Source organism: Taurulus bubalis (assembly GCF_910589615.1).
Source record: "Taurulus bubalis genome assembly, chromosome: 16".
Classification (NCBI taxonomy): domain Eukaryota; kingdom Metazoa; phylum Chordata; class Actinopteri; order Perciformes; family Cottidae; genus Taurulus; species Taurulus bubalis.
In genome coordinates, this window is record NC_136604.1 from 22083071 (window position 1) to 22106690 (window position 23620).

The following is a 23620-nucleotide window of genomic DNA, read 5'->3' on the forward strand; positions in this document are numbered from 1 at the left end:
GGATCGTCTACAAAACCATCTGCTAAACCCCGGCTTCCGAGACCAAAACGTGGTAAAATCATCCAAATAGTACAATAAACAGAGAGGAAAGATGCAGCCGAATGCACCGATATGTTTGTGGAGTTAAAAATGTGACTGTGAGCAACAGTGGAGCTGTTTCTCCTCGTCTCTGTATTTAAAGTGACAGACACAAAGTCAGACATTTTGTCTAACACAAAGCTAACTGCATGCTCTCTTCCTCTCCACCAAGAGCTTGCAGCTGCTCTGTGTGTGTAGGTCTGTCAATGTACCTAAATGTGTGTGTGTGTGTCTGTCTGTCTGTCTGTCTATCGATGTAGTTAAATCAGAATGTGTGTGTGCGAGACTGCCCTGATTAGCTAATTTTAAGCATTTTGTCACCAAGCGGCAGACTGATTATCAGAGGGAGACTGGACTGTGGATTTAATGAAAAAAACTCAGTCAAACTATTGTATTTGACACAAAGCCGTGACGCCGATTGTGAACATATTTGTGGGATGTAGAAATTAGAGCCTTATGGCAGTTCAGAAAGTGCACATGTTTGCTTCATGGGAGAAAATTGTGGTCAGATTTAACATGGAGTCCAATGGAGCAGTTGACTGGACTTCGTGTCGCTTTCAGGCTTGGTGACACAAAAGTAAAAGTTTGTTGGATTCCACGACGCATGTGTACCACAAGCACAATATTTCCTACGCGTTTATGTATAAATGATGCCTGAAGATTAGAAATTGTGGAGTGAATGGCAAAATATTTTGTTTTTGTTTTTACACACCCATTGTAAACTCTGAAATGGTCCGAAAATGTTCCTAAACTTGACCAATAATTACTTGAAAACTGTGCCAGCTTTCAAAAAAGGCCCAATTAGGCAAATTAACTCCAGACTTTTGTGAACGTTTTAAACTTAAAATCATTTCTCTACGTTAAAGTATGGCGAGTCACTGTGGGCGCAAAGATGATTTGTGTTGCTCTCTTCACGCGCCAAGATCTGTGAAAACTAAATCTGAGTACATGTTTACAGTTTGAGCACAAGGACAGGGTTTAGAGGGAGAGGCTGAAGAAACTCTGTCATCTGAAAAGTACAATATGTACCTCTGAGATGTAGTACAGTAGAAGTATGAAGGTGTATAAATACATATGTGCAGTAGCTGTAATTCTACCTCAGTAAACAAACAGAACCAACCTATTCCTTGTGTCCGGACTTCCGGGTTGAAAACAGCGTCCAGTAGCTTCCGTTGTCGCTCGTTCTCCTCTTTTGAACTAGAAAGTTCCTCCTCGTATTCTGCTATCGTTCTTTCAAACAGCCCAAATATCTCTTCAGCAGCCGCAGTTAGTCGCTGGTTGACTACCGATCTCAGCATTTGGACTTTAGACATTTTCACACAACGAGAGAAGCGTTTTCTCTCGACACAAACGGAGGTCGGTTCGGGTCCGTCTACTTCCTGCTGGCGCGGTGACGCCATGAGCTCCGCGGGACACCAGGAGACGATCCGAACGTTTTCAATGAAGCGAAACCACACAGAGTTTACTCAGACAGGTTCATGTGCACATTATGGGTCCGTGAAACACAGAGTTTAGTCTCAATCGAACAGTCACTGCGACTCGCGCTGTGTTGCCGAGTTCTGGCTCCGTCTACTTCCTGCTAACGCGCGACCGCAACAAGCGAGATGAGTCTGAGCTCAAACTTCGTACAAAGTCCACTTTGTACGAGTTTGTGCACACATCCGGGCTCTGGTGGGTCCTTCCGGTTGTATCTGAAGAACTGCGTGACTAAAGGAGTTGGACTCACGCGGGAGAACCGGCCTACAACACGGCGGTAGAAGCTCAAAGGACTCCGCAGATCTTTGGTGGATGATTTCCGGTATAGCTTCTTCTTCTTTGGTGGTTTTACGGCAGTTGGCAGCCGCGACGTTGCATTACTGCCACCTTCAGGGTGAATTCACCCCCAGTCCAGTCGTCCATATAAACCTAAATAAATCCACTTCAGGTTCAATTGATTCACAACAGTTAAAATACAGCACTGAAGAAGAATCATCTGAGATGTGTGGGAGGAGAGAATAGAGAAGCAGACACAAAAGAAACGCTATTTAAGGGATTCAAACTCATATCAGTGGGTGGAAACAATCAGATACGTTGTGCCTTTTTTTTAGATGAAATAATAAACACGCACACACAAACACACACACACACACACACACGCACACACACACACACACACACACACACACACACACACACACACACACACACACACACACACACACACCGTACTTCTATACCCTGAATATGTGAGGTTTTGCTGGCTTGTATCTCACTGTTTTGTCGTCCTCTTGTTATGTCTATGTATTGTCTTTTTATTTTTACAATAAAAAAAAAAATATTATACTTTGAACAGATGGTAAACGATCACATACGCGTGTGATGTTTGGGTATGTTGCGTAATATTGTATTATATACACTTCATAAACAATACACAACATATATTTTGCATTTTTGCCCTTTCTCTATTATTTAAATTGAATTTCCTAAATTAAAACACTCTGCTGTTTCGTTGTACATTGAGTTGTGCTGCATATATTGAGCATCTTCCATCCCTGCTAGTTTTATTGTTGTGTCTGTAAGCTGCTACTGCGACAAACATGATGGATGAATAAAGTTTATATCTATCTATCTATCTTATGACCATATATCATAATGTTTGACCTTTTTACTCAGTTCAAATAGAATGAAACAATATAATCAAGTAAAAGTCGCACTAAAAACATAAATCATATTTACAAGAAAAATGCAGGCGACTATTACACATACTTACATTTATATATAAGTAAACAGATTGACGTAAAATCAGTGTAGTTCAGAGTGAAGCCACTGGGGGCGCTGTGGACCTTCCTCTGTTACACAGAGGAACTCTGATCACATGACGAGGGTTTCTGCTCAGAGCACAAAGACTGAACCTGGAACACGTGATGTGACACATCAAATTAAATCACTTCAATCACTTTAGTCACTTTAATAATTGAATCACTTCAACTGTAGTAAATACATATATGTATATATAGTAAAGTAATGTAATATATATATATTTACAGAGAGAGAGAATATATGTTATAGTTACTTCATATAAACTATCACAGCGTAAAATAGAATAAAATAGTAAAAATGTACAATATTCGTGTTATATTATGTATCTTTGTTTTTATATTATAATATTATAATGATAATAATAATACATGCAGGAATATGGGATCTAATTGAATATTATAGTATTTAAACACACTATAGTAAAAGTACAGGAAAGTAAATAAAGAAAAAGAAAAAAACCCTGACCTTTTGTGGCCAAAAATCCTAAATTCCTCTTGAATGAATTGTAAAGGTAAATGGTGTAATTTCGTTGTTTATTAAATATAAAACACACTTAAAGTTCAGCTTCAGGTTTAATCCGAAGAAGATCTGCATCTGAATAAACAGGAAACACTGGAGACAAGTTCATTTTATTCTTCTTCATCTATGTTGTCTTCTATTTATTGTTCTACTTATGGTAAATACACACTGAGCCTCAACCAGAGAATGAAAGTGGAGCTAAGTTCGAGGCAGTGTGAGTGCAGACAAAGTCAAAAGACAGAACTCAACACACACTGGGAAGATAACAAAGTCAAATGTCTTCTGCTCAAAAAAATGAGGGAAAGTTTTCATCTGCTCAACTTGTCTGCAGGTTTGGAGAAAAACTTGGAAAAAAAAGTTAATTTTACATCAACTTTATTGTGCCAAGGAAAAACAGCTTTAAATAAAACAAAACACATAAAGATATCACATTTATGATAAAGAACTTGATGATTCAACTTTAATTTCTGAGGGAAGAAGCTCCTCAGTGTTCAGACATGAAACGTGACAACTGGCAGGCTCTCACATGAAACTGTAATAAACTAAAGTACATGATTTATGGATATTAACTGTAAATATGAATCTGTCTGTCAGTTGAGGAACTAAAGTGAAGCCCTGATTGAATTCAGGTTTGATCTTTTGTTTGATACAAGCTAATATGCATCTGTTATAACATGAGTAAAGGCTGGTACTGGAGGTAATAAGGTCACTTTATACATGTGATATCAACTCCTACTGTTATTGAGGAGTCAAGGAAGTGCAAAACTCCATTGATCCACAGGGAGGCGCTGCAACAGGAAGCAAAGCAGGAGCATTTAAACCTGTTCATCTACTGTGATGAGGTCATGAACACAACTGCAGAAAAACTTGGTCAGAACACATGAAGGAACTAAAAGACTAAACTAAGTCCAGGTCCTGGTGGAGTCCAGATCCACTGATGTTCCTCTGATCTGGTCCAGAAGAATACAGAGGTGATGGTGGATTCACTCCCATCTGAGGAGAGAAGAAGAAGAAGAAGAAGAAGAAGAAGAAGAAGAAGAAGAAGAAGAAGAAGAAGAAGAAGAAGAAGAAGAAGAAGAAGAAGAGATGGATCAGTGTCTTCAGAGACTCCCTTCATCAGCTGTCAGTCAGTGATGCAGCACATCCAGTAGAAAGAGCAGCAGGACTTGAGTCCTTTCAGCTCTCATCTGAACAAATTGTAGTGAACACATTGAGCTTCAAGCTCTCACACCTGCAGGCACTCTGGACATCAGGTCTGTTCCCTCTGCAGCTTTCACAAGTACACAGTGTACAAAAATAGCTGAGGGCCTTGAACGCATCACGACTGCAGAAACAGAGAGGCGCTCACTGTAGTGATGGATTCACTATTGTGAGGGTTCAGTGACTGCAGCATTGAACTGTTCCCTGGCGCTACACTACCCTCCAGTTAACCGAGGTGAGATCGGTTCCTGTCCGGAACGCGTGGCAATGGAGACCTATATCACAGACTATATCACAGGATACGAGAAGGGGACGAGTAGAAGACAGCTTTTAACACTCCCCTGGGCCATTTTGAGTACTTAATCATGCCATTCTCTTACTTAATCAATGCACCAGCTGTTTTCCAGGCTTTAGTGAACGATGTGCTCAGGAATTTCCTCAATCGGTTTGTGTTTGTCTACCTCAATGATACTCTGATCTACTCCTCAAACCTTCAGGAACATCGTCACCACATTTGTCAGGTTCTTTAGCGCCTAATGGAGAACCAACTCTTCATCAAGGCCGAGAAGTGTGAATCTGAAGTTTGCTGTCGGCTTCGTCAGCCGCTTCAAGGAGTGCGGGCACGCGCCTCTAACTGACTTTACACCCTTTTGGCTGGCTGGTCTTGTCTACACCCGGACCGTGTTGTTTTTCCTGTTCTCATCCTGTCAATAAATCACTGGTTCAAGAAATAACTCTGCTGTCCTGTTGCTGCATTTGGGTCCGTTAAGTGCACCACATCATAACACAACAAGCTTCTGGCTCATCTGATTGGCTAATATTCTGTCCAATCCTGAAGCCTGTCAGCATTCTCCTCTCACAGCTTCACTGAGAAGGTTGGAGGTCTACAGGAAATACTGAATCTGTGTTGAGTTCAATTCTGCTAGAACCAGCATGGACTGACTCCAACCCTCTACTGACCTCAGAGTCTTCAGTCTCCAGTGAGGACTCTCCAATCCAACATACAGCATCTCCATATCTGAAGCCTTCAGTTTGTTGCCACTCAGGTCCAGTTCTCTCAGACTGGAGGGGTTGGACTTCAGAGCTAAGGCCAGAGAAGAACAGCTGATCTCTGACAACCTGCAGCCCCACAACCTGAATAAAGAATAAAAGATGAAGATTAGAATGAATTCATAATCAATCAGATGTGTTGAGGTTTAAATGTGTTCAAGTTGTTTAACCATTTGGGGTCTTGCGTTACGCAAGACCCCAAATGGTCCCAAAAAAAGCCAGCTTTCCTCTACAAACATTTTTAAAACGGGGTTGTAGATTTGAAACAGCCACTCTCAATTCAGGCTCAATGTTGAGTTTAGATCTGTATTCTGTTTTGAGAGACGCAAAAGCAAAGCGGCAAGAATCGGCGAGTCGCGCATGCGCAAGCGTAGCCTGTTAACAGGCATTTCTCCATGAATTTATTAATGACTTAGTTTTATGTCTGTGTACTTTGTACTTTTGTAATATGTGAAGGCAGCAGGCTCATTGTTGGGTACAAGACACAAGCACTTTGGCTCGTTTCACTTGGAGCAGCGGGTTCAGGAGAGCGGTTGTTTCTCGCAGGAGAGCTACTGTTGCCATCTTCACCCTGGGAGCTTTTAAAACGCAGATATAGCTGTTTGCTTTTCACACAACATATTTTTCAACTCTCTCTGCCCGCTAGTGGAAATGTGCTCAGTGCTCACCTGTGTGCGCACGTGTCTGTGCGCATTGGGGCGGAACTCCGTCATGCGCGATACAGAGAGCAGAGGAGAGTTGTAAACGTGCGACCATTTAAAGACAGAAATGACAAGCTGTCATGTAGATACGATACATAACATACGGCCATTTAGTTTGTTTCATAAAAGAACAAGGTGTAGACCTGTTCTATAGGAAAGGGAACCTTAAATGACTTCTGTTGTGATCTGGCGCTATACAGAAAATTACAGGGGGACGGAGGGTGCCTTCAGGGGGGCGGGGCCTAATATAATGGTAGGGGAAACACTGGGATGTAAATTATGTTTGTTCATAATTGAGATTAAATTATTACATTAACATATACTGTCTATAATAGTAACAGAGTCAGTGAACTGACCTCAGAGTATCCAGTCTACAATGTGGACTCTCGAGTCCAGCAGACAGCAGCGTCACTCCTGAATCCTTCAGCTCGTTGTCACTCAGATCCAGTTCTCTCAGACTGGAGGGGTTGGACTTCAGAGCTGAGGCCAGAGAAGAACAGCTGATCTCTGACAACCTGCAGTCCATCAACCTGAAGAAAGAATAAAATATGAAGATTATAATCCATTTATAATTAATCAGATGTGTTGAGGTTTAAATGTGTAGCTCAACATGATGATGTCCTCATCAATGAGCTTTTCACTTTGTCATTGTGTTCTTGTGGATCATCATCATGTCAGCCTTCTACAGACATCATCACATGTCAGCACAACATTCATACACCTGTTGATGTCCACACAGATGAAGACCATGCTGCTGCTCTCAGTCAGGTCTGGAACTACAAGATCAGTACCATATTGATTAGAGGGATTCAAGTCAAATTCATGAGGTCCAGTTAGAGAGAACGTCCGCATTAAAGGGCAGAACATCACAATAAAGTCTACTTGTTCTATAATAATAACAATAATGCATTTCATTTTTAAACACAATTTTCTTTCAAAAGAAACAGTGCCACAGAGCCAATATATAGTAAAACAAATTCAAACATAGTTAAAACATAGTTAAAGCAACCCCTAATAATAAATAAAAAAAGCCTTCCTGAATAAAAAGGTTTTTAGGCCAGTATTAAAAGAGTTCAGTGTCTGAGTTGCCCTTAGGTGGTCAGGGACACTGTTCCAGAGGCGTGGCGCTGCTGAGCAAAAGGCTTGGTCGCCCTTGGTGCGGAGCTTGGTGTTGGGGACCCGGAGGAGCGAGCGGTTTGTAGATCTGAGGGTGCGGGTGGAGGTTTGGGGAGTGATGAGTTATTGTAGGTAGGGAGGTGCATGGCTATTTATGCATTTATGGGTGAGTAGTAGGACTTTGTAGTCAATTCGAAATGAGACAGGGAGCCAGTGTAGTGAGTGCAGAATGGGTGTTATGTGTTCATATTTCCGGACTCTCTTCAGGATCCTGGCAGAAATCCTATGATTTAGTCCCATATGGATTGAAGATTCTTCATATCTCTTGTGAAAACATAACTTTACTCAAGTGTACGAACTGTTTTGGTGCTTAACATTGGTTTACCAAAGGTCTTAGTTTAACAAAAGCAGTGAATATATGAATACAATGGTAGATACATCTAAATAAATGTCTAAAACCAAATTTATTATTATCATTTTTTGAGCAGAAGTGTTGTCTGTCACACCTTTCACCAAAATGATTTAAAATGGGAGTGAGAAATGACTTCATACTGGAGATATGCTTCATGTGTGCAAATGAAAAATGACCATTACAACATTTTTAGTTTTCAAATAAAAATATGTATTATACATTAAAAAATATATATTTACACAATATACATGTTCAGAAATAGAAAACAGACCCGGGCTGGTGATGATGACTGTGCTGGAGAGGATGGCGGTGGTGAATCCTCTCTGTAAAATAAATGACTAGTAGTCAGTACTATGTTCACGGGTGTACATGTGGAGCTGAGCTTTGGACCTGGTGTCCGAGCTGGCTGGAACCTGGAGACAGGGGGAGCAGTGTCCGGGTCTTTGTCAGTCTTCCATGACAGCGTAGGTGCAGGTGACTGTAGCGAAGCTGCATGTTGTTCACTGTAGCAGCTGTAAATCCTCTCTGTAAAATAAATTACTACTCGTCAGTACTGAGTTCACTGAAAGAAAGTTGGCAGTGATATTTACGATAGTTAGGATGGTTACAATTACGCAACGTGCCGTCTTACGGAAATGTAACGAAGATGCAGCACGGACTATGCTCACGGTATGAGCTAGATGTGCTATCTGTCATCAAATACAGAAAGTTAAATTGCATAATATCTCAACAACATTCATCTTCAATTTTGAACTTGATTAATTATTCTCTAATAATAAATACATTATCTCTCATTTCAAGTAAAAATAAAGGCTGCATTTAAGAATACAATTGATAACAGAACGCTTTTGACAAATGTTTAGTTTTAAGAAAAATGTATTGAACTGAATTGTCCTGCAGCTTTAAGTTTAGTAAATACACTTACCCATCTTCAAATGGATCCCTTCTGTTGGCATATTCCTCTTCGTCGCAGGAATCAAATCCATCAGTCTCTGAACCTCCTCGGTCATCCTCATCGCTACTCGCCAAAATCGGCGCAACTGCTTCCTTCGAAGTAAAGTGCGCCCTCGCCATGTTCTCTCGCTTCTTTAGGACTGAAAACTGCAGCATGTTTATAAAGCTCAGGTGTGTAGGTCCTTTTGTGATTTCTTGTGACATCCCTGCTCCTATCTCTCTCTGTGAATCGCCTTCAAGCTCACGGGAGGAAGGCAGCGGAAGCGGAAAGCCTACTGATTTCTCCATAGTTTGAAACGTATTCCTGTGCCGTATTATCGCGGAGATATGAATATTTACAAAACGTAAATATCATAAAGCGCGGTTCCGTGTTGCGAGTTCTGGAAGTGTTAAAGCATGTAACTGGTCGTTGTGTTTCCTGGACCGATAAGCAAGTGGCGTAAAGGCCAGATTAAAGGGTCAAATTTTCAGAAAACACATTTAAATGAACAGAAACCAAAGATATTTTTAGACTTCAAAAACATAAAAAATATTTACTTTAAGAACTAACAGAGGACATTTTCTACAGTTTCATTAAGAAACAGGTCTTTGTGACTGTCTTTGTGACTGAAGATTACATTTAGTTCAAGAAAATAAGAACAAAAGGTAATTTTACCTGATGTAAATAATTTTTGTTCGTAATTTAGATTAAATTATTACATTAATATATACTATCTATAATAGTAACAGAGAGTCAGTGAACTGACCTCAGAGTCTCCAGTCTACAGTGAGGACTCTCTAGTCCAGCAGACAGCAGTTTCACTCCTGAATCCTGCAGGGGGTTGTCTGTCAGATCCAGTTCTCTCAATCTGGAGGGGTTGGATTTCAAAGCTGAGGCCAGATAGGAACAGCTGATATCCGACAACCAGCATCTCTTCAACCTGAATAAAGAATAAAATATGAAGATTAGAATCCATTTATAATCAATCAAATGTGTTGAGGTTTACATGTGTAGCTCAACATGATGATGTCCTCATCAATGAGCTTTTCTCTTTGTTATTGTGTTCTTGTGGCTCATCATCATGTCAGCCTTCTACAGACATCATCCACATGTCAGCACAACATTCATACACCTAATGGTGTCCACACAGATGAGGACCATGCTGCTGGTCATCATGTGTCATGTTATTTTCATAAATCTATGTGCAATATAACTTCCTACTACTTTTTCATTATCATTGATAATATTGCTTTCATCCTTGTACTTTATCTTTATTGTTGTATTTTACTTCATTTTCAGTCAGTATTATTTCTTTCACTTAATAATTGTTATTCTATTGTTTACGTATGTTTATATTTTATTATATTGTTGAAACTCTGGCACTGATCTGCTGCTGATGTAATCCTTTTAACTTCACTGCTGTGGACAAATAAAGTATTATCTAATATAATCGGATGAAGATCACCACGGTTTATAACTTCACCTTCATTGAGTCTTTTCTACCTGCTGTCATCAGATCTTCCTCCTCCTTCATCTCCCTCACGCACTCTGCAGCCTCATCAGGACTGACATCACCATCACTGACTGATGGACCACCATGTGAGTCTGGAAGCTACAAACTCTCCTGTCAATCACTTAATGTATCTACATTCTATTCTTCTAACAAATATTCTGCTTTTGTTTTCAGGGACATCCTGAAACCTTCCAGTCAGTGAACTCACCTCAGAACCTCCAGCCGACAGTGAGGACTCTCCAGTCCAGGAGACAGGCGCTTCACTTCTAAATCATGCAGGATGATGTAACTCAGGTCCAGTTCTCTTAGATGGGAGGGGTTGGACTTCAGAGCCGAGGCCACAACTTCAGAGAGAGTCGTTGAGAGTCCACAGTAAGAAAGTCTGTCAAGATAAAAAATATTCTAAAATATTAACAAAGAGGATACTAAATATGTACTTCTGCTTCCTGTTTTGATGAACATTTGCTCTTCACGTCAGTGGTTCAGCTGATCTGATCTCACTGTGTTTCACATGAAACAAGAACTCTCCTTCCTGCAGACTGTTAATCTGTTAAGACACAGCTCACCCAAACCTTCCTCTCTATCCAGTTCCTTCAAGAATCAACTCATTCATTGACGTATCAAACTGAAGATCAACCAAATACCTAGAAACATCGTGAAACTGTGATACTGTTGTGTAATGAGGGGAACTCTGATACTATCTCACACCTCTACCTCCAGCAGGAAAGAAGGAAGTGAGGCCCTGAAGCTCAGCCATGAAGTCTTCTGTGGTTTATTGATGATGATGATCTCTCATTTATCAATATGTAATCCTATGTGCTTCTATACTCATTGAATGTAAAGGAAGTACAAATAAACTCTTGGTTTAATGTACTCGGCCGGATCAGAGTCCGAATAAGGACCAGATGATGCAACAATGGAAACAGTTTAAGAGACTTCCTGACTGTTGTTCCACTCAGGAAGACCAGACAGGAACCTTCAGGGAACTCAGAATCAGCTGTTAACGTCAACTAGTCTGTCATGAGTTGTAAGACGACGTAAAAAGCTTCATCAGTGATGGCGATGTTTAGTTGTCTATAAAATGTGGACCAGGAGGTCACAGACGCTCCCAGTCAAAAGTAGAAACCAAGAGTAACAACAAAGATTCAGGGCTTCTCGGGCCTGAAGGCTTTTTGATCTTTGGAGGTTTTTGACATTTCTTCTTTTCTTTTGACGTCCTCGAGAAGATGTATTCACTTTTTCATGAACTTTATTTTATTATAAAAAAGGATGACATCAAGTCTGTCTCCCCAAAGTTAGCATGAGGCCTTCATGATGAATAACACATCTTTACTACTCAGTAAACAACTGATTAGCTTCCTGCTGCCTTCAGGTTCACCACCATTGATGGGAAAATTCAGTGAAACAAACCGCTGGATGATATTAGACCTGAATGTGATTAAAGATTAATATAGTTAAATATTAATATATTTAATATTATGATATTAATATAGTTAGTTTTGTAACTGGTCTGTACATTTGTTTAAAAAACGAATGTACAGACCAGTTACTAAACTACCTCCACTCAAAGTATTTCCTCTGTGTTGCAGTACTACCTGCTCAAACTAAATCCTCGCTCTACTTCCTAACGTGGTGCTGACGTCCAAACAGGAGACTAATATTACTTTTTGGAAATGACCTCCATGAAGTGAAGTCACCACAATAACCCGACCTGGGCGTTTTTTTCTGGGCTAGATTTAGTGATTTGAGGGTGAATGGATGATGAATGGATGCATGTATGGAGAAATAGAGAAATAATTCTATGAATATAAAATATAACAATAATTAAAAATAAAGACAATAACTATTCATTAATTTGACAGTCAAATAACTGAAACATCAACATGTTTTCAATCGCAGCTTTTGAAACAACAAAAACAAGGGCAACAGGGACCGCTACAGGAAACCATTCCTGCCTACGGCAATACGACTTTACAACAAGTCACCGCTTGCTAGATCCTCTGTGGATTAATTATCACTGTACACGTGTATGCTTATTACACTTCACATACATACTTTGCATTTTGCACTATCTATTGTTACATTTAATTTGCTTAATTAATGAATACACTCTGCAGCTGTACATATATTTCATTCCAGTTATTTTGTATTCTATTTTATAGTGTATATTTATATATATTTATATTTTACTTTATTTTATTTTATTTTGTATATATCTTTCATCCCTGTTGCTTCTTTATATATTTTATCTTGTGTGTTTATTTGTATCTTCAAGTTGTAAGGCGCTACTACGACAACAAATTTCCCCTTGGGGATTAATGAAGTATCTATCTATCTATCTATCTATCTATCTATCTATCTATCTATCTATCTATCTATCTATCTATCTATCTATCTATCTATCTAACATGTGCGACTAAATACAACTGACTTATAACTTTGTATTCAATAGCTTCAACACTTTTTAAAGAATAATGTGAATCTTATAGTTTCTATATTTGAAGAACTAAACTACTGATCTACAAAGATTCATGATGTTAATCACATCTGGACTCACCGAGCCTTTCTGCAGTTCCTCACAGCTGGAATCAGTCTCTGTCGTCCCTCCACTGATGTGTTGTACTTGTACAGGTCCAACTCATCCAGAACCTCCTCTGACGTCTGCAGCATGTAGCACAGAGCTGAGCACTGGATCTCTGAGAGTCTCTCTGATCGGTTCTCTGACTTCATGAACTTCTGGATCTCCTGATGTACTGAGAGCGTGTTCATCTCCACGAGACAGTGGAAGATGTTGATGCTTCTGTCAGGAGATATTCTATTACTGTGAATCTTCTTCAGGTGGTTGGTGGCTCTCTGGATGGATTCTGCACGGTTGTCTGTCTGAGCCAGCAGGCCTCCTAAGAGTCTCTGGTTGGACTCCAGAGAGAGGCCATGAAGGAAGCGGACAAACAGGTCCAGGTGGCCATTTTTACTTTTAAGGGATTTCTCCATGGAACTCCTCAGGAAGTCCTCCAGGGATAAATACTTGTCGTCGTCTTTTCCCATGAAATCCTCCAGTACCTTTGTCTTCCTGTGTGTGAAACAGTGGAACATGTAGACGGCAGCCAGGAACTCTTGAACACTCAGATGAACAAAGCAGTAGACTGTTTTCCGGAAGATCACACTCTCTCTTCTGAAGATCTCTGTACAGACTCCTGAGAACACCGAGGCCTCCGTGACATCAAGACCACACTGCTCCAGGTCTTCTTGGTAGAACATGATGTTTCCTTTCTCTAGATGTTCAAACGCCAGCCTCCCCAGCTTCAGAAGAACTTCCCCGTCAGCCTCCATCAGCTCCTGAGGACTCGTCTCATGTCCCTTATGGTACTTCTGCTTTTTCCTCTTGGTCTGGACCAGCAGAAAGTGTGAGTACATGTCAGTCAGGGTCTTGGGCAGCTCTCCTCTCTGGTCTGTGGTCCACATGTGGTCCAGAACTGTAGCAGTGATCCAGCAGAAGACTGGGATTAGACACATGATGTGGAGGCTCCTGGAGGTCTTGATGTGTGAGATGATTCTGCTGGACTGCTCTTCATCACTGAACCTCCTCCTGAAGTACTCGTCCTTCTGGGGGTCGGTGAAGCCTCGTACTTCTGTCAGCCTGTCAACACATGTAGGAGGGATCTGATTGGCTGCTGCAGGTCTGGAAGTTATCCAGACGAGAGCCGAGGGAAGCAGGTTCCCCTCGATGAGGTTCGTCAGCAGCACGTTGACCGATGCCTTCTGTGTGACATCACGCACAACGTCATTGTTGATGAAGTCCAAAGCAAGTCTGCTTTCATCCAGACCATCAAAGATGAACAGAAGCTTCCAGACAGAGAGTTCCTCTGCTGGGACCTTCTGTAATGTTGGATGGAACACATGGAGCAGCTTGAGAAGACTGAACCGCTCATCTTTGATCAAGTTCAGCTCCCTGAACGAAAGCACAACCACCAGGCTGAGATCTTGGTTTTCCAAACCCTCGGCCCAGTCCAAAGTGAACTTCTGCACTGAGAAGGTTTTTCCAACGCCAGCGACGCCGTTTGTCAGAACGACTTTGATGCGTCTTCGCTGGTCAGCTGAGGCTTTAAAGATGTCGTGGTACTTGATGGGAGTGTCATGGAGGGTCTTCTTCTTGGAAGCTGACTCGAGCTGCCTCACCTCATGTTGGGTATTAACCTCTTCACTCTGTCCCTCTGTGATGTAGAGCTCAGTGTAGATGCTGTTGAGGAGGGTTCCACTTCCTGTTTCACCACTTCCTTCAGTCACACATTCACATCTCTTCTTCAGACTGATCTTGTGTTCATCTAAAACCTCCTGTAGACCACGATCTGCTGAACCAGAGGAACAAGAGAGAAGTAAAGGTTAGAAAAGTCGTAACACTTCCTGAAGTCAGAAATAACTTCAAATAGATTTTTACATTTATTGTTCATAGTCTGTATGACTAAAGGGAAGAAAACAAGGAGTTTGAGCACAATGTTCTTTCTCTCTGACTGTGTGTTCATGTTTGATTGACATCAGGTCAATCAATGCTCGCCTGCAGCTCTTCATCAGCTCACTGTGGCTGTTTCCTGTTTGTTTTTTTAAAGATCCATTTTCAGATGTTTCATGTCTGGTTTTACTTCCTGCCTTTGTGATCGTCTTCACTGTCTGGATTTGTTCCACCTGTGTCAGTCTCACCTGTTTCATGAGTTTAAGCTGCTTAAAAGGGAATTCAGAGCATTTCTGTTGACTCCCCACAGCTCTCAACATGGCGACAGCTGAGCCGGCGGCTCGCAGCTAACGATGCTGATGGGGCGAAAAGTTTGATCTACCTGCAACTGTCTCCATTGTAGTGAACGACAATGGACGTAGGCGACTGTGAAAAGTCTATTTATGACCTACATGGATCAAAGATTTGTGGCTGTGTTTCAGCTGTTAAAAATACTTTTTTTCATATTTTTATTAAAAACAGTCTAGGAGCATATTTTAACAGAGCAGAGTGGAGCTGCTTCTTAAACACGAGGCGGCTCCTCTGGTGGAATAACAACCTTTAATCCACCTGCAGCTGTCTCCAGTGAAGTGAAAGGAAAGATGATAAAACCTGAAATGGCATCATCAAAACTATGACAAAACCTTAACTAATAAACTTCTTCCAGAAAGGGCTCTCATTCATGACCCCTAGGTCACTAAGGAATCTCATTTCACCACGTGTCTGGGCAGACAATAGACCAGACTAACCAACGGGTGGAAATCTTGACACTCAAACCGATTTAAGGCGGAGCCTACCGGGTTTTATATCCCCAACTTTCCTGTTTGACGAACATCTACATTCCTGAGGAGAAAGGAACAAAAAGGAATTCAAGGGGCCTCTATACTATCATGTATCGATTGCATAGGATGGGTCGCTATCCAACAAATGGGGCACGCTCACGTGCACTAAAAGGCACTAACATGAACGCTAACATGCACTAAAAGCCACACGGTCGGCCGTCCATGTGAACAAAGAGAGGAGGAGCTCTGATGACAAGACTTCATTCTCTGCTCATGGACTTTACTCCTCTATATCATTACAGAGATGAGAGTTGTTGATGAGATTTACATTAATACATAATAATTCATATTTAATCTCAATGTTAACAGCTCCTTAAACTTGATCTCTTTATTCTTGAAGACCCTGAGAATGTAGATATACTAACAATGTGTATTAAATGTGTTTATTTGTGCAGGTTTAGCATGAATCAATGAGTCCTTTGGCCTTTGTGTGTTTCCATTATTGTGTCCCTGTATTAAAACAACAAGTCTTGTTTCAGGACATGAAAACATCAGCAGAGAAATGGACATGCTCGTCTGGTCTTACTTTGTACAGTACTGGTCTCACTGGCTGTCTGTAGTCCAGCTCCGGTTCTGGTTCTGGTTCTGGTTCTGGTTCTGGACATCAGCTCCTCCCCAGGAACATGACTCCTCTTCTCTCTGTGGAGACATTTATTCATTACTAAATGAAAGATAGATGATTGTGTCCTCTACTGTGTCTCAGTGTCTTTGAGCAGCTTAGCTTGAGTTAGTAATGTTAGAACTGAGGTGAGAAGAGGTGGAAATGTTGTGGTGGACCAACAGTCTGACACTCAGCAAGTAACAGTGGAGTCTCAGGTTCAAGTCTACTGTCAACTATCAAATGAAGCATTCATTTCAACATGATGAAGACAGAAGTGGTCCAAATGTACAGTTGACCACTTCCTGTCCTTTTTCTGTCAGCAGATCACTTTGTCATCAGTTCTGTCCACATTGTTGTTCTGGACCTTTAGGATCAATATATGATGTGATTCCAGAAGCAGCTGGTAGGTCTGAACAGCTGATGGAGTCAATGGGAGGAAACCATTCACACATCTGAAGCACATTCTTCCTCATTTTGAACAGTGACTTCAGACTTTGAGCAGAAATATATGCATATGTTGTTGAAGTATAACTTGTGAAATGGAGGTTGTCAGGTGTTTTGTTCCAGAAATAAACTTCAGTAGTTTGTGCCTCTAGAACCAGATGGAGATCCATCTGAGTCTGAAACAGGATCTGCTCTCATAGTTCTGCATCAAGAAGATAAACCTTTGAGCAGAACATTTAGTCTTCATCCTACATCCTCTTCATCAGGTCAGGTGACAGTAAAACAGTCTCTTACTGTGTGTCTGAGGGTCCAGGTTCATTACTGAAGACTATAGGAAGACCTTTGGACTGATCGCTCTTCAGAGACAGACAGATGGATCCTGGAGACTCTGCTCTCTGTCTGGACTGAACTCTGCAAACATCAACAGGATTTGATTCAGAATTAATCTTTGATAACACCAAAGACATTAAAGTAGATCTGAATCCACAAACTACTGTTACTGCAGATATGGAGAAGGTTTTAAAGTGTGTATTAGTCCTCTTAGATTACATCACAGCTTTCACTGATACGAAGAGGAAGAACCTCAAACTCATCTCTACATCTACAGAAAACATTGTCAGAGGTCCAGGAACTGAGTCCTGAATGAGTTAGTAGAAGTTCTCTTACTTTGTGTCTGAGGGTCCAGGTTCATTACTAAAGACTATAGGAAGATTTTTGGACTGATCACTCTTCATCGACAGACAGCCGGAGACCAGAGACTCTGCTCCGTCCTCCTCTTCCTCACAACCACTCATCTTCTGATCTGAAGTCAGTCTGAGAGTTAAACAGGAACACTGACTGTGAGCTCACAACACAAGAATCTATCAAGACGGAGAGAACAGGAAGTAACACACACACACACATATGCACACACACACACACCACACACACCACACACACACTCCTGAGTCTGGACAGTAGCTGCTGGTAGCCAGCCTCAGGCAGACCAAATGGCCATCAGTCATGGTGGAACGGTGTTTGGACTTAAATATTTTTCATGTGGGAAAAGGCTGACTCACATAAATAAGTATAGCCAAATAATGCAGTCAAGAAGGCAGCACATTTCCTCCTGTTTGGGTATTTTTCCTCTGTGAGTAAGTTCCAAAATTGTCCATGAGCTCTGCACTTCAGCTGAATGTCAACATCCTCCACTCCAGACGAGTTCAGGTGATGCGAGTGAATCAACCTCAATGTCTTCCCGAAATGGGTAGCACATGAATGTAGCGACTGGCTTCAGTAAAGCAAAGTCTTGAAAGCGTTTGTCAAACTATGACAGACACGTGTCAAGCTGCTCTGTCAAGTTGCGCACATGCCTTCCGTTGCGTCTCCAGCTCTGACGCAAGGTTTTGGAAGTTCCCCAAATCATGGCGCTGCAGCTTTGAGGACGGATGTTGCTTTTTTCATTTGAAAGCATTAACTGAGCTGATCATATTGACCACGGTTTTGTCTTTTCCTTGCAGCTCTAAATTAAGCTCATTCAACATGTTGGTCAGATCGGTTAAAAATGCCAAGTCTAGCAGCCACTGATCGTCATTTAGTTGGTTGTATTCAGCATGTTTAACAACATGGAGAAACTCCTTAATCTCCGGACAGAGCTCTCGAAATCTTTGCAGGACTTTCCCCCTATAAGCCATCTCACATAAGTGTGTAGCAAGAAGTCAGAGTGGTCGCAGTCAGCCATCTCCAGATGCGCACGGAACAGCCGTCTTTGAAGAGCTCTCGCTCGAATAGAACAGACGATCTTCGTTGCCACATCCATGTCCATCTCTTTCATGTTTAGCATTTTAGCGCATTATGCTTGTTGGTGTATTATGCAGTGGTAATTAAGGAAGTCTGGGAAAACATCATCCACCCTGTACTTGGCAATGAATCCATTCAACCGGCCGATCATTGTGGGCACACCACCATCCGTGGTGATTGACAATAATTTGCACACTGGGAGCTGGGTTTTGTTGATAAAGTTTTTGAATGAGTGAAAAACGTCTAATTTTTTTTGAATGGCATGTGATTTACCCGCGCATGCGATCGACGTGTTGGGCACTCCTGCTCTAAACCCTTCACAGGCTTCTCAGGAATGTCACACGCACGTTCACATAATGTGCACACACACACACACACACACACACACACACACACACACACACACACACACACTCTCACCCTGCTTCAGCCTCCAGCTTCTCTCCTTCTGCTCCGTCGACTCTAAAATGGTGTCTGAACTGTAGCTACACATCAGGGTTCTTTTCCTGTTCTCATGTTACTGATCACATGGTCACTGTGGCTACGCCCCTCTCCATTTACAGGAAATCTGCTGACTAAAAGTAAGTGTGTGTGTGTGTGTGTGTGTGTGTGTGTGTGTGTGTGTGTGTGTGTGTGTGTGTGTGTGTGTGTGTGTGTGTGTGTGTGAGCTCACCCACATGCTCTTTATAATAAGATGTGTTCTCACCCAGGCCTACAGAGGACTGATGGAGAGGATCCTTACTGCAGCCATCACTGTCTGGTATGGGAACACCACACAGGCAGAGAGGAAGGCTCTGCAAAGAGTCATAAAGACTGCAGAGAGGATTACAGAGACAAAACTTCCCTCCATGGACTCTATGTATGTGCAGCGCTGTCGGAAAAGAGCAGAGGGAATCATCAGAGACTCACTCCACCAGCTCACTCTCTGCTCAGACACAAACACAGAAAACAAAACTGTGAATAGGAACAGCACTCAGGACTAACCTATTTATTTATTTATCACTGTAATAAAAAAACCTGTATCTAATAACCTCCTTGTATATACGACAAATGGCCAAATAAAAGCCTTGAACCTTGAGCGTCTCTCTGCTGCAACAGGTTGAATAAAATGTGTTTTGGTCAAAATGTTGCTGCATTATCTCTATGTTTAAATAAGTCAGTAGACTATTTTATCAGGTAAATGACAATAAGTCGGGCTTCACTGTGATGAAGTTACAGATACTGTACTTTACTGCTGCAGTGAGAATCCGCCTTGTTTTAAGTGTTTTCCTTTCTTTTCAAACTAAAACACACATAGGCAGACACACACTCCCTTCACCAGGTGATTGGTTGTTGCTTTTAGGTAGTCTGCTTGTAATTGTATAATATATGTGTAATGCCCCCATTGCCTATCCAAACACTGAGGTCACTACGTGGTTGCTCTTTTGCAAACTTTTCTGGTGTGTGTAATTGATGACCAATGTCTAGGTGTAAACGTAAAGGTAGTTTATTAATTGTTGCATATTTCTTGACACAAAACAAAAAGATAACCAACCTATTTGCGTATAATCAAACCATAAAATAAATCAAAACATTTTCCTATCTACGTTGCCACATTGACATCTGGCCCCTATTCTCCGTACCTGGCTTACTGAGTTAGCCGGATAATATGGAGGATAAGATGACGCAAGTCAGGCTTTTCAGTTCCACGAAGCACGTTTGGAAAAATCACAATAGCAACACATCCAAATGCTTGAACCTGCTCCAGCGCAGGCTAACTGAAATTCACTGGATAAGTTGGCCACTCCCACCGGACAAAAAAGGCAGCTCCCTTCCTCATTGATGAAGGAGTTTTATAGGGAGAGAGTTCTTCGAGATCGCCAAGATCCGTTCTCACATCATGATGACTTCATACGAGCGCTATCGATTCTGCCGACAAGGAATCATTTATTTACGAGACCTTCTCGAGCCGTACATTGAACCGAGTATCAACCGTCTCACATACTTTATGCATAGACTATCACCCGCTTATGGATGTGTTGAAAGCACTCATAATTATATGACAGTGTTATTAGTACAGCATACATAGCATTATTTTAGAAAATGATCAAGTTGGACTCATGATAAGAATACAGAGAATAACACACAATTTCTTTTCACTGCTTCAATTGATTACATTTCTGATTATGAATAATACATACATATCGATCTGCCCATACACATATTCAAACTCCTAGTTATATGGTAATCTACACATACATGTATATACACATATATAGTACATGATACATATGCGCATACAGTACATATAGCCTCATAAGTATCTATTAATTTGTATACTACTGCCAGCAGTTACATTTAAATAAATGTAATCTGATTGATTGGGGTGATGACGCACTTACAATTAGCCGATACATTCTCTCAACACTGACACATTTAACTTGACTGTCGTCTGGTTCAAATTAACGAGACTGTTTGAGCGCGGATCAGCCTTTGAGAAACCGAGATAGCCTGACGTCAATCATCGGGGTAATTTAAGCTGGATAATAGGACATTTGATCGACTTAGTTGAACCACGTACGAGGAACGAGGCCCTGGCCCTAGTGCCCCTGCTGATTATATTGGCCGTGTTTCACTTGAACTCGGCCTTACACCCCCAAGTGGTGGGAGTTCCAACATAAAAAAACACCTACACATGGCTCATACAATATGTTTTTTGATTTATATTTTTTATTAGTATTGTTGAGATAAATAAGTTATAGTTTTAAGGAAGAGTTTTCTGTGCTTATTTTGTGCATGTGTTGTGATGCTAGCTGGTTGTTATCATAGAATAGTACTTTGACTATTGACTTTCTGAGTGAACACCAATTTTGAGACTTTATCCACAGATTGGTTATTGGTCCCTGATCCCAGGGTAGTGATCTGTGTAGCGGACGCCAACCGAGAGTTCATTCAACTGAAAAGTCTATGACACAATCTGAAAAAACTTTCAGAGCACTAAATGCTCAGAATAGATAAGACACATCAACTGTTTGGGGCACACGCCGGTGGGTCTCCTTTACAAATAGAGAATAAAGAAACATACAAATGAGGAAGTTCTTTCAGTTCTCGTGTTGCCTTTATTAAAGTCCTCTCAGTTCAAAATATTTATATTATAAATCTTTTTTTTTTTTTTACATTTTCAGAGCTCTGAGCAAACAAACCAAAAAACATTTGTTCCCCTTCTCCTTTAAGTTTCTATTTAAAAAAAGAGAAGTTTAGGTCTAAATCTAATATTTCATTTTTTTGTTGCTGGCAAATTGTTTTGTCAGAAGGTAAAGTTCACCTTGATGGTATTGTGAGAAAGTTTAATGTACAAGAGCACTGCCACCTGTGTGTCCTTTTATATGCCACCACATTTTAATAAACAGTCATGAATATAGAAATGATTAAAATGGTCAGTGTGGGGGAGGGTACACACACACACAGGTTGTAAATTAGCTCCCAACAGAGCTATACACAGAATATACAAGCATTTACAAGTGCATGCCATTATCATATGCAATCAGATCAGATCAGTCAAAAGATCAACTTATCACCAGATAAACCAACTACAGTCTAATGTCTCACTCATGTATCATCACCTGTGTAAAAAGGAAATAAAAGCAGTTGCATGCTACGTTACAAATGTTACATAATCAGTGTCAATGATGCAAACTCATGAAGGGAGATGGATCCCAGCACCTGCCTTCTCACAAAATAATTAAAAAGAACCGATAAGAGTATTGATAAGAATACTAGTATCCATAAACACCTACATTCAGTTTAAACTATTTTGTGTTCGTATAGGCCTTGTGGTCGAGGTGGTGTAGAATTATAATAGTTTATTATGACTTGCACTTATATATAAATAATGTCTACGTGTAAATTACAATACATAGGAGGGATATGATAATTAATAATGGATATTATGAAGAATGTGTATTGGCAACATAGTAGAAAGTCACTGTTAGTATTTGATCACGGTGAAATGGTTCAGGTATGAATGGAATATATTTCAAATGGAGGGCATAGACAAAATGGGGAATTCACATCTAACTTGTTCCTTTAAGGGGGACTATTTTGTTAGCTACACAAGAGGGCGGAGGGAGGACTTCAAACACCGAAAGTAGGGAAGCTACTAGAGTGTCGGACAGTTTTTTACCAAGCCAGAGGAGGACTCCGCCCCTGTGAAACTTTTAGCCCATTGCATGTTGTGAAATTAACCAATGGGAGGCAAATAGGCACAGTGACTGCAAAACTTGTTGTTTGCACACCAACACGCGAGGGAGCTCTCTTCCAACAAGAGGCCAGAGTAAAGTCAGTGGATGTGACACAAAGACTGAAACTGAATCCTTTCTTCTGTGTGGATTGCCACATGTTGCGTCATAGTTGCTCTTTCTGGAAACGTCTTACTACAAAATGGCAAACTAAATGTGTCCTCCCCAATGTGACAGATTTACCTTTCGTATAAAACCGTTAACATGGACAGAACTAAAGGGGGCTTTCTTCTGTGTGAGTTGTCATGTGTACCTTTAGATCTGTCTTGCGAACAAATCTTTTATCGCAAATTGAGCAACATAAAGGTTTCTCTCCCGTGTGGATTGTCATGTGTGACTGTAAACCTTTACTATGTGTAAAAGATGTCTTACAAACTGAGCAGGGGTAAGGCTTTTCTCCTGTGTGGGTTCTCATGTGCTTCTTCAGATCTCCACCGTCAATGAAACCTTTCTCACATACGGAACAACTGAAAGGTTTCTCTCCTGTGTGGATTTTTACGTGTCTCTTCAGATGTCCATTTTCAATGAAACTTTTACCACACATTGAGCAACTGAAAGGTTTCTCTCCTGTGTGAGTTATCATGTGTCTTTTCAGAGCTCTACTCATGCCAAATGTTTTCCCACAATCAGAGCAGCTAAATGGTTTTTCTCCTACGTGAGTTATCTTGTGTCTATTTAGTTCTTGACTCTCATTGAAACTTTCACCGCACACTGAGCAGCTGACAGGTTTTACTCCTGTGTGAGTTCTTATGTGTCTCTTCAGCTCCCGACTTACGATGAAACCTTTACCGCACTCTGAGCAGATGAAAGGTTTCTCTCCTGTATGAGTTACCATGTGTCTTTTCAGCTCTCCACTAATCATGCAAGCT

General features: G+C 41.0%; 1 protein-coding gene across 1 annotated transcript; it reads right to left on the reverse strand.

Moving 5' to 3' along the window:
* Positions 1-3404: 3404 nt before the first annotated feature.
* LOC306748824 (NLR family CARD domain-containing protein 3-like) lies at positions 3405-17461 on the reverse strand. The gene is made up of 9 exons (XM_079232049.1): positions 17362-17461; positions 16990-17106; positions 16177-16289; positions 12880-14671; positions 10531-10704; positions 9576-9749; positions 6704-6877; positions 5557-5730; positions 3405-4389 (listed from the first exon to the last, which is right to left on the reverse strand). Exons 1-9 carry the CDS (start codon positions 17427-17429, stop codon positions 4380-4382), a joined length of 2796 nt encoding a protein of 931 aa, XP_079088175.1. The 5' UTR covers positions 17430-17461; the 3' UTR covers positions 3405-4379.
* Between the last annotated feature and the right edge of the window lie 6159 nt (positions 17462-23620).